This window comes from Oryzias melastigma, linkage group LG1 (assembly GCF_002922805.2).
Source record: "Oryzias melastigma strain HK-1 linkage group LG1, ASM292280v2, whole genome shotgun sequence".
NCBI lineage: Eukaryota > Metazoa > Chordata > Actinopteri > Beloniformes > Adrianichthyidae > Oryzias > Oryzias melastigma.
In genome coordinates, this window is record NC_050512.1 from 7,572,825 (window position 1) to 7,584,285 (window position 11,461).

Sequence of the window (11,461 nt, forward strand, 5' to 3'; positions counted from 1 at the left end):
TCAATTTAGGAGAAGTGTGTTATTAGTCGATTATTATTTTCAGAAACTATTCGATTCACAAGAGCCTGGATCGATGCAGTTACATTATTTTTAGACTCTTCAATTCAATTTAATATTCAGATCATTAACATTTTAAACATTGTTCTGCTTCTCCTTGAGGTAATTTCAGTTTGGCCACTAGGTGGCAATCGCGCTATGGCATTACACTTCATTCCAGAAGAAGAAGAAGAAAACATGAGCAAAAAAAGTGGGCTTTAGACCACAAATGGTTACTTTAAAACATATTTCCTTAAAAGAGTTTGTAAAATTCATGTCTGTGAGTTTATAAGGATGTTCTTTTAGTGAGAAAAGTATGTTTAGGTCAAATGAGTGTTAGCATTAGCTGCCCCATTCCATTAAATGTTAGCATCAAGCTAGCAAACTTTAGCTACATGTACTCAATTTATATTTTTATGGACTTTGTATTGATCTATCAAGCTTAAATCCAATTGATTAATCAATTTTATCAACCTAGCCCTAGTTGGAGCAGGACTAGGGCGGGGGGACCTTCACAACTTTATGGATCAACTAGTCTCCAGGAAACAGGGGGATCTCTCATTGAGACTCAGCTTTGGTGGAGGGGGTGATATGTTGTCTCCATGGAGGGGGGCTCAAACATGCACAAAAATCTAAGCTATGTGATCAAGGATTACACGTAGGAACACGTTGCTTGTTCACAGACCCCTGCTGGATTCCTACATCCTGAGGTTCGGAGGGTGTCCCTCCTCTGGCTGGGGCATGGAAGCCCCACTGACGCCCTGGCCTTGGCGGTGCTCTGTTTCTGGTGGCCCTTGGCGCTGGCTGGCCCTTTGTGAGGCCTTCAGGGGAGGTTGATGGTTCCCACAAACCACATTTGTCCTCCTGCTAGTTTTTGTCACTCTAATGATGTAACCCCCACTGACCAATCAGGGGGAAGCTGCAATGAAGCCTGAGAAATGAACCCTTTAACACCTGGGGTGTCGTCTGTGACGCTTAAATACAAAATCTTTAAGGTACTGTAACTTTTTAACCGTAAACACGATCATTCCAGCAGATTTTAAAGGAGAAATCTGCTCGGATTATCGAGTTAACCTTTTAGTAAATAAAAGAAACACTGGAGAGTTAAAGACGAACATATCCTAACAACAAAGATTATGGAAAATGCTATAGAAGCTCCTTTTCCCCACTTGAAGATATTTCTGCTTCACCTTTGACCTCACCTTCACAGGTCACAGAGGAGAACCTGACAAAAGTCATCACAGGTGAAGTGCTGATGTCTCTGAACTGAAGCAGATGTGAGGGACATCTTCTTACCAGAGGCAGGAGGAGAGGGTCATGTGATCATTCTACCCTTCCATGTGTCAAACTAGGGAGGGAAAACCTGTTGATCGATGTGGGCGGGGCTTACACCTGACAGTTTTTGGTCAAGTCATCTCTGGGCCTCCTCAAAAACAATCAGAGGGGGCTGGCAGCTTGAATGACAGTCCATCACGCACGTGACTGTGCGCGCGCGGTTCCTGAAGGTCACTGCTGCCCCTCCTCTGCTCTCGAGGAAACTCTAAATAGGGGCTGATGTTTTGAGGGGCGGGCCCTTCCCTGGATTGACGGAGGACGGGCCAATGCGGGGTGAGGGTGCGACCGCGGGGGGCGGGGTCAGGGAGTGAACGTCGTTTCCCGGTCGGGCAGCTTCGGAGCGGCTCGGACTCGTTTCCGCTCCTGGGTGACCGTTCGCGTCAAAGAGCCGCCGCCATGTCCAACAACAACGCCAGCAACAGCCTCGTGATCGCGCAGAGGACCGTGAAGCAGCTGCGGCTGGAGGCCAGCGTCCGCAGGATCAAGGTTCGAGCGCGCGCGCGCGAGTGTCCGGGAAGCAGCTGTTACACAACTTCGCGGCTCTAACTTTATTCCACAAGTGTCATAAAAGTTGTTGTAAAGTTCCCCGACTGTCAGTTTCGACTCGTAAACGCGCGCGCGCGCGCGACCGCAGCTCTATATGTAGAGGAGCGCCTCTCAGTATGGAAATGAGGCGCGTGCGTGTCAGTTACGATTCTTTCTCCCTTTTCTTGTACGCGCATGCGCGTGTCTGCAGGTGTCCCAGGCCGCCGCGGATCTCCAACAGTACTGCTTCCAAAACGCCTCCAAGGACCCGCTGCTGATGGGGGTCCCGTCCAGCGACAACCCCTTCAGACCCCCCAAGTCCTGCTCCCTGTTCTAAGGTGGGTGACCCCCCCTAGACCCCTCTACGTTACTGTCTGAGTCACCAATTCTCGTCCAGATGATCGTGACGTCAGAACCAGATGAGCAGGACTTCCGTTGTTGTGAACCAAGCTGTGGCCACAGGGGGCGCTGCTGAGTCTGACTCCTAAACTACGTTTATGAGGCTATAAAACCACATAATAGTGTTAGTTACCTCCTAAACGTCAGTGCTAATAGATGAGACGTGTTTGGTTCTTTCCAGAGCGGTCATTTGAGAGAAGTGATGGAAAAACCTTATTTTTACTTAGTGACTCTTTTATTCAGCAGGTTTCATCAGACATTGAATCATTCAGAAAACATCATCAGCCTCTTTCACTTTTTCTTTTAAATGACTCATGTTTATGTTAGTGCTGTTGGACTACTGTCCTGTCTTACAACTCGTAGCTGCTCGGATTCTAACATTTCGGAATCCCTTCCTTCACTGGATGGAAGGAAGATGCAATTATTGCTGTCCGAAACGCCCCTTCAGCTTTTTATCCTTTTGCACACCCAAGGTTTCCATGGTGACGTTTGCTGCCGTTCTGAACGGTGAAGGTGAACGAAGTTTAAATGAGCTTTGTCCTCTTTCTCTGCAGGAGTCTGTCCTGCGTACGGTCTCCCAGCAGCACCTCCTCCACTGGTGCACGTGGTGCTCCGGAGGTCACTCGTTTGCCAAATGAACGCTGTTTCAGCTCCCGTCTGCTCCACTGAAGACTCCGATGTTCCCAGCTCTAACTGGACTAATGATTAATCTGGCTTTTGCGGCACCGGGCGAGGTTTTCAGACCGGACTGTTCCACATTTCTCATCGTGGAGACGTCACTCCTCCTTCTTCTCGGTGGCGGTGGTGGGGGTTGCTGAAAAAGACAAAAAAACAATCAAAGCAGGTTCCGTGTCAAACATGTGAAACATTAAAATGGAACGGATGTCACTGGTTCAAGACACACACTGTTAAATTATTACCCATACTGCTCCTCTGCATGTTTGTACGCACACATACGCACAGCCTCACACTGTGATCTATGGAGGGTTGTTGTTTTTCATGAACCTGTTTCACTGGGATCAAATAAACCAAACTTTTCATTCTGTTTGTCTGTTTCTATATGAACTTTGATTTATTTCTATTTAAAACCAAAAATGATGAATGTGTATTTTATTTTGAAACAGTTTAGATGTGGTGCAGGATTAAAGAGGTGTGAAAGGATCAGACTGTCCTTTGTGATGATGAGTGAAACAAAGCTCTTCAATGTGAAGCTGCAGTGTTTGTTAAATCATTACATCCTTTATTTGTTAAATAAAAAAACACCATCTGCTGGTTGGTTCATGTGGAAAACGTCTGCTCCAGAGAGGATCTGAAGTTAATGAGCTGAGTGGCTCTGGGTGTGAGCGATTGTCCTGATTGTTCCTTTCTTCCGGGACTTTCTGCTCATTGGCTGAATCCCTGGGAAGGAGGAGTCATTCTTGAAAATAATCTGGCTGTTCTCTGACCAGTTCAGTTTGGTATTCCAGAGTGATTAGCTGAATTCTCCTCCAGTGCTCAGCTTTGGATGTAAGTGCAGCGTTTGAGTCCCTTTCCCTGAAATATCTCTTTAAATGCTGAAACATAATCAATTTGAGTTTTAGGAATTCCCTCAGCTCTTCTTTTGTGTTGGTAACATTCTCAAGTTTCCCCGAATATTTTCAGAAGTTCTGAGTTCATCCGAATGGCTGCCAGGTTTGGACAGAAGAAAGGTGGAGCAGGTCAGAACAAGCCTTCACCAAAACTGCTGAAGCAGAATGCAGAAGAGTCTGCTTTACCACCTGGTGTTTCTTTGGTGCATAGATCCATACCTGGAGAATAGCTGTCCTCTCGGCGCCTCCTGGTGGACTGACAGAGAGAAACACAGAGAGCAAGGAGACTCTCTCTGGGTGGGTGAAACAAGGAAGCTGATTCAATCAGATTTTGGTGGAGAACTGATGAACTCTTTCAGGACCAGCTGAAGGAGATGGATGAGCATGTGGCCAGGCTGCAGGACGCACTCCGGACTGAGAGGGTCAAAGTAAGCCAAGTGCATGATGGGAGATGAGTGCTTCTTCTTGCTCTGCTCTGAAAGCTCCTTCTTGACATTAGAGCTCCCACCTGCAGCTGCAGTCCATCCAGCAGGAGGCGGAGCTGAGGCGCCGAGAGGTGACCACCAGTCGACTCAAGGACAAGCTGTTCCAGCTGACCAACACACCCAGAGAGGAGGCTCACTGTGAGGCCCACCATCCATCCACAAGGCCCTCACTGCAGCTCAAAGACTCCTGAGACATTTGACTGTTTCTGATCTTTCCTACAGCCATGGAGATGCTGAACTTCCCACCTGAGAGCCAAAGGAGGGAAGTGAGCAAAGCCTTCAGGTCAAAGTAAGAAGATTTTCCTTTCATTTAACCTGGAAAAAAAAATGACACTTTCGTTACACAGATGTAAAATCTCAGGCAAATGTATGATACGATGACTGGAATCTCGCATAAAATATATAAGACACAAAGTTTCTAGATATGTTGGCATTTTGTTTAAAATCAGCAATGCATTAAACAACAAGAGCTTGTATCTTATTTACTGCTCATTAGCTGTTCTGCGTATTTCATTTTGTGCAGAGATTTGTTTAAAAACTATCGTCGAATCCTTGGTTAAATTACTAAAACCTACACATTCAAAGAAAAGTAAAAGGATTTTGTCGATTTAGTGTCACGAGGTACTCTGGATTTAAAAGCCTGGTTGTCATTTCAGGTGTAAAGCGTTGAGTTTTTCTCATTTTAAAACGGAAACAAACACATTTTTCTGAAGGAAAGGACGAAGATCTGTGTGTCTTAAATAAGTAACAAATACAGACATTAGCTAACTTAAAATTTAAAAAAAAAAAGTGATTTTTGACTCTAGGTGTCCAGATCAGACAACACCAATCATGGTCGCACGTCATGGTGAGATCTATATAAATATATTTTTTAAATAAAATGTACATATGATGGAATGACTTAATTCAGAAATGGCATCACTGAAAGAAAACATTAGAAAATTGACTAATATTGCATGGAATTTTATTTAAAAAATTTAAAATGACTTGGATTTCACTTAAAGACCCACTAGGATGAAAAAAAAATCATAATGTTGGTGTTTTTAATAGGCTGTTGTGGCTTTTTTTTCTTTGACAAGAGGATGTGTGCATATATTAAAATCATATCAGGACCAGGGGTCTTAGGACTGGAATAGGTCTACAAATCCTGCTAGGCTGTTTTTTTTAAGATTAACAAAAAATGAACTTTATTAAAATATAAGTTGTCACAAACTAATTATAAGCAGGTTTTCAACCTTAAAAACCGATCTTGAAGGTAAAAAAACAAAAACAAAACATGGGCCTTTTTCCACAAGTTCTGGAAGTATCATAACACAACATCCAGTTTAAAACACAGAAGTGTAAAATAGGTCCATCAATGTTTTTTTCTATGGAAGTCTTCATAAACCTGCTCAGATTAGAACTAGTTGTAACTACAAGCTGCTTTCTGGCTTCAAAGAAAAAACAAATACCGGTAGTTGGGAAACCTGAAGTTGAGTTTTTTTCCTTCACCAGTTAAAAAATGTTTCCACTCTTTTGTTGTGTTGATGGTTTTCCTGCCGGCAGAGGAGAGGAATCAGCTCTGCGAGTGATGCTGGAACGCAGAGAGGCAGAGCTGAGGGAGGCCATGAAGCTGCGGCACAGCCTCGCCACTCTGCTGCACGCGCTGCGGGCCGACATGGAGCAGGTCGCAATCACTGGTGTGAGTACTGGGGAGTGGGGGTTTAAAGAATTATAGAGATGTCTAGATTTCAGGTCATGATTTTTTGTTTGAGTTGCACATTTTCAGTTAGTGACTAAATTGATCATTTCTCTGGTCATCAATATAGTCTGAGGCCGGTGCAATGTGGATTGGGTGGCAGTCGAAGGCAAGTGCCTTGGTGGGCTGAACCCCGCTCATGGAATTTGGCTTTTGGGACATGGAATGTCACCTCCCTGGGAGGGAAGGAGCCTGAGCTTGTGTGGGAGGTTGAGAGATAAGGCTAGATATAGCTGGGCTCACATACAACCTGGGTTCTGAAGTTGCCCATGGTGAGAGGCGGCGGGTCAGGGTGGGCTTTCTCGTGAGCCCTCAGCTCAGCCGCCAAGTGTTAGAGATCACACCGGTGGACGAGAAGGTCATGTCCTTTCGCAGTCAGGTGTGGTACAGGTTTCTGACTGGTTTTGGCTTATGGGCCAAACGACAGTTCAGAGTATCCGGCCATCTTGACGTTTCTTGAAGAGGTACTGGAAAGTGCTCCAACAGGGGACTCTGTCATCCTCCTGGAGGACTTAAATGCCAATGTGGGCAATGACGGTGGCACCTAGAGGGACCTAATTGGTAGGAATAACCTCCCTGACCTAAACCTGAGGTGTTTTGTTGTTGGACTTCTGTGCACTTCATAGTTTGTCCAAAATTAATATCATGTTTGAACACAAAGGTGTCACTCAATACACTTGGCATTAGGACACCCTAGTCAGGAGATCAATTATCGATTTCGTAGCATTTTCAGGTGACCTTCAGCCAAGTGTCTTGGACACTCGGTTGAAAGGGGCAGAGCTGTCCACTGATCACTACCTACCTGGTAGGGAGTAGGATTCGCTGGCGGGGGAGGAGACCACAAAGAATTGGCAAACCTAAACATACTGTGAGGGTCTTCTTGGAACAACTGGCTGAGCCCTCTGTAAGGGAAGTCTTAAACTCCCACATCTGGGAGAACTTCAAACAGGTATCGGGGGAGGTTGGTGACATTGAGTCCAAGTGGAGCATTTTCTTTGCCTCCATTGTCTCTTCTGCTTTTCGGAGTTGTGGTTGCAAAGGTCTCTGGTACCCATCGGGGCGACAACCCTAAAACCTGATGGTGGACACCAGAAGTAAGGGATGCAGTCAAGCTGAAGGAGTCTTGTCAAGTCTGGCTGACCTGTGGGACTCCAGAGGAAGCTGACAGGGACAGAAAGTCTAAGTGGCTGTTACGGAGGCAAATACTCTGTTCTGTTATGGGTTCCATGAGGCCACGGAGAAGTACTATCGATTGGCTTCAAAAAGATTCTGGTAAACCATCCGGGACCTCAGCAGGGAAAAACAGTTTTCTTTAGGCACCATTTTCAGTGCAGGTGGGGAGCTGCTGACTTCAACTGGGGACATTGCCGGGCAGTGGAAGGAACACTTTGAAGATCTCAATGCTGCTGACGGGCCTTCCTTTGAGGAGGCGGAGGACTATGGGGTGGAGTTGTCGTCACTGAGGTGGTTTAAAGAGCTCCTCTGTGGCAAAGTCCCATGGAAGGTGGATGAAGTGCGGCCCAAGTACCTCAAGTCTCTGGATGCTGTGGGAGTGCCTTGCCTGACACGTCTCTGCTGCACGTCTACTGGACAAGTAGACTGGGGTGGTGGTTCCCCTTTTCAAGATGGGGGACCGGAGTGTGTTCCAACTACCAGGGAATCACACTCCTTAGCCTCCCTGGGAAAGCTTATGTCAGGGTACTAGAGAGGAGAGGTTGTCTGATAGTCAAACCTCAGAGCCAAGAACAACAGTGCCAAATCAGCGCTTTTGTTTAAACCCTTCAGCTCCTGTCAGACATGCAAGCTGAGACTGCAGACAAGAGCTTGGATCAAGCCGAGGTGGCGCTTGGAGAGCATGTGACTGGGGGAATTGTTCAGGCTTGGAGGCGGGTACAGGGCAAGCTCCAAGCTGCTGCCGGCACAGACCACGACAAGCTCCTGGCTCAAATGGAGGCTGAAATGAGAGAAGCCCAGAAGCTGGTCAGGTTACAGCAGCAGCTGCTGGAGGTAGGACCTGCAGTTCTTCACCTGGACTCATGGTAACTTCTGACACGTGAAACGTTGCGTTTGCATCCTCAAGGATAGCCTTTCTTACCCTCCACCTCCTGAGCTCCTGGGTTCTTACTTCCTGGAGGAGTGGGAGCGTCTGCAGATGAGATGGGCAGAACTGCACCACCAGAGACAAACATTTGAGCGAGAGCGCCAAGCTTTCACTGATGCGGCCATCCGGCTCAGCCATGAGGTATAAAAGCAGATGTCTTTGTTTGGTTTGGTTCCCTTTGTTCATCGCTGTCCATCTTGGCTCTACAGCGCCGGGATTTTGAACAGCAGAAGGCGGATCTGGTGAAGCAGCTGTATCTGTGCGACTCTCCTCAGTTTGGAAAGGCGGATCCCAGCATTAACGGCAGGAGGCGCTCTCCTCTCTGTGAGTGCTCAATCACACGTGGACGTCTTTTCTGGAAAGACAAACGTCACTCACCTGTCTGACTCCAGCTTACTGCAGCCTGGACCCCTCCATCATATCTGGCTGCTATCCTGTCACGCACTCACCCACAGAGTCAGGGTTTGCCGCTGTTTCTGGATTATGTGAGAGGGTCAAAGTTCAAACACCAACCACTCCTGAGCTGTACTCTGCCCTCAACCTATCCTACAGCCACAGGTCAGCATTGGTGCAGCGTTTAGCCGCTGGCAAAGTAAAATGAAAGACTAATTATGAAATCTGTTGGACGAGTGCATTTGTAAAGTTTATGCTACAAGACTGATCTGCTGGTTCTCTGCTTCAGGTCCAGAGAGGAGCAACAGATGAGACGTGGGGGGAGCCAAACCGACCAAGCTCGCACACCGTGGGACCCATGTTCAGACCGCTCATTTTAATTCAACACTTTGCTTCTTTTAAAATATTTAATAAATTATTTTAATTTTTTTTTCCAATATTTCTTAGACAGATTGATGCTTGGTCCTTGGTTTTACTTCTGGATGTTTATGTTAAAGGAGAATAATTAAAGATTCCAATTTGCAAAACAGAAGTGTTGTGTCAATTAAAACAATTTTAGATTGTGGAAAGAAGGTAGTCCCAACTGGGATTTAAACCAGGAACTTCCTTTTTTTTTTTCTTAAAATTAATAGTGTAAACCACACCATCCCAAGGTTCTGTTTGACGCTAAGCGTGTTTGAGATGACCAAGGCGGACCCGCAGTGCGCAGATTGCCTGGATTGCGGTGTATGCTGGTTCAGCCCAGTCTCAGTAAAATGTGTACATATGCCACGATTTGGGAAATACCGTGTATAATATACGCCAAAACCGGTTTTTGCGTGCATATAATGCCCGCGGTCCTAAACGTGTTGAAGTCTGTTTTCCACGTTTGACACGTCCCCTGGTGGAGGCGTGAGCATCACAGACAGCCCCACAACCGAACAATTTGCTTTTCTAACCCTAACCATAACCGTAATCCTAACCTTAGCCAGGAACGGCATCATTTAGAAAAGAGCCGGAGGATTTCTGACCACGTGATCAAAACGAAACCTAAAAAGCCGTGTATATTGTACGCCGGCGCAACCTATTCTCAATCATTGCGTATCATATGGATGCAAAAAGCGTGTTTGCCGTATATTATACACGGTATTTCAGAGTGCAAAGTCGTGGAATATGTACGCATTTTACTGCGACCGTGTTGGCTGGTTAGTTTCTGTCACAGACATCAAATGTGCGGCGTCACGAAGTATTGGGGGGAAAAGGGCGGGTTCAAGGTGCCTTCGTAAGCCAGCGCAGCCAAAATATAGGTACTACGCTGGCTTCAAGCCGCCTTAAGGACTACGAAACAATGCATTGTGGGGAAACTGTGTCCTGAAAGTTCTTGTAGTTTGATGTGAAATAACTAGTGCTAAATGAAGGAAATTTGTGTTTTTTTTTTTTTGCTCTTTCTGGAAGGTAGTGAATCCCTGATGAAAATATAAACATTTCAAATAATCTGTGGTTATATCTCTTATTGTTGTCTTTACAATTAACTTTAATTTATATTTTATCGGTTTATTTGGGACAATGCTCATGAAATGAATCCAGCGGCTATTTCCCCCCCCCCCCATCTGCTTTACTCTGAAAGCTGTTGAAAAATAAGACACAACAGCACAGATCATACTGAGGAGTGGAATATTAAAATTCAACCGAATGTTGAGGACAACCCCAACTCCTTGTTCTCGTACAGTCTCGCTGTTCACCTTCATCCCAGGGACCTTTCTCCGCCCCCTCCAGCAGCAGCTTGGTCTCGCCGACGATGCAGGTGAGGTGCTGGGGATCTCAAACACACCTACTGTCTGCAGGCGGACTCTAGGTCAAATCCTGTTGGCTCGTCTGTGTTGCTTACCTGATATTAGGTTCTTCTACGAACAAAGCTGTCTGCTCACTTCCATGTGAACCTTGGTGTGCTTTTCAACACTTTGAGAGCAGCCTGACTTTAGACTCCCTCCAATGAAAATCATTTCTGACATTTGTAACATTATCTTGTAGCATTTCTCTCTTAATGGAGGACATTTATAAAGCAAATTTCTGAATATTTCTTAATTCAAATCGTTGTTCAAACCTAACCACTCTGGACCACTGGTCAATCACCTGTCCATCCTGGGATAGGACCTCTCCCTCATGTGGGCATCCCTAAGATTTCTTATTTTTTCCTGACTCAGGTTTTTTAGGAGTTTTTCCTTACTGGGGGGAGGGTCTAAGGGCAGGGATAACCAGTTTTAGTCTGTTTAGTCTTGAGCTATTTATCATATTTTATGACTAATTTTCTGCATCTATAAAATTACTGGCATGAAGCCTAATGAAGCAAATTTCCTTTGTAATATTGGGGTATATAAATAAAATTGAATTGAATCACCAGATGAAGGACAAAACGAACATTGGCAAGTAAAAAAGCTCCCTTCTCCACTCCAGTCTGATACCTCCACTTGCAGTCAAATAATCAATTCATAATGAATCAATTTCAGCCCAATAGTGGAATTCCTGAGGAAATATCAGAAGCTAAAAAAGTTTTCTGGAAAGATGCAGCTTAACTTTAATTAATTACTTTTTGAAAACTTTTCAATGAATGGTCAGAGGGCTAGTGGGAGTAATGATGCTCTACTGAAGGACATAAAATGTCCTGAAATTCTTAATGGAGTGCAACATCTTTTTCAAGGTCAAAAACACAGAACAATAAAACAAATTTATATACTGCTCACAAAAGTTAAAGGAGCACTTTTTTTTATTGGGCCTGGCATGAATTGAATTAAACCCGTCTGATAATTTTCTTGATGGTTCAGCAGCTGAGGGCCTCGTTAATCAATTTCAGCTGTATTGGTGTTCATGGAATTAACAACAGGTGCACTTCAGTGGCAACAAT

At 45.3% G+C, this 11,461-nt stretch overlaps 2 protein-coding genes across 4 annotated transcripts; both read left to right on the forward strand.

Annotated features, from left to right (window-relative positions):
- Positions 1–1,463: 1,463 nt before the first annotated feature.
- On the forward strand, positions 1,464–3,342 carry si:ch211-286b5.5 (uncharacterized protein LOC100003596 homolog). Its single transcript, XM_024259974.2, has 3 exons — positions 1,464–1,857; positions 2,108–2,234; positions 2,850–3,342. Exons 1-2 carry the CDS (start codon positions 1,768–1,770, stop codon positions 2,231–2,233), a joined length of 216 nt encoding a protein of 71 aa, XP_024115742.1. The 5' UTR covers positions 1,464–1,767; the 3' UTR covers position 2,234; positions 2,850–3,342.
- Positions 3,343–3,651: 309 nt separating this feature from the next.
- Positions 3,652–9,109, forward strand: si:ch211-286b5.4 (afadin- and alpha-actinin-binding protein B). 3 transcript variants are annotated; one of them, XM_024259971.2, is made up of 12 exons: positions 3,652–3,801; positions 3,937–3,992; positions 4,075–4,160; positions 4,223–4,291; positions 4,363–4,486; positions 4,571–4,637; positions 5,894–6,029; positions 7,872–8,093; positions 8,167–8,328; positions 8,397–8,511; positions 8,580–8,745; positions 8,870–9,109. In XM_024259971.2, exons 2-12 carry the CDS (start codon positions 3,956–3,958, stop codon positions 8,958–8,960), a joined length of 1,275 nt encoding a protein of 424 aa, XP_024115739.1. In that variant the 5' UTR covers positions 3,652–3,801; positions 3,937–3,955; the 3' UTR covers positions 8,961–9,109. The 3 variants fall into 3 exon arrangements, with proteins under 3 accessions (XP_024115739.1, XP_024115741.1, XP_024115740.1); XM_024259973.2 differs by having other exon boundaries at positions 8,590–8,745; XM_024259972.2 differs by having other exon boundaries at positions 4,378–4,486; positions 8,870–9,107.
- Positions 9,110–11,461: the final 2,352 nt, after the last annotated feature.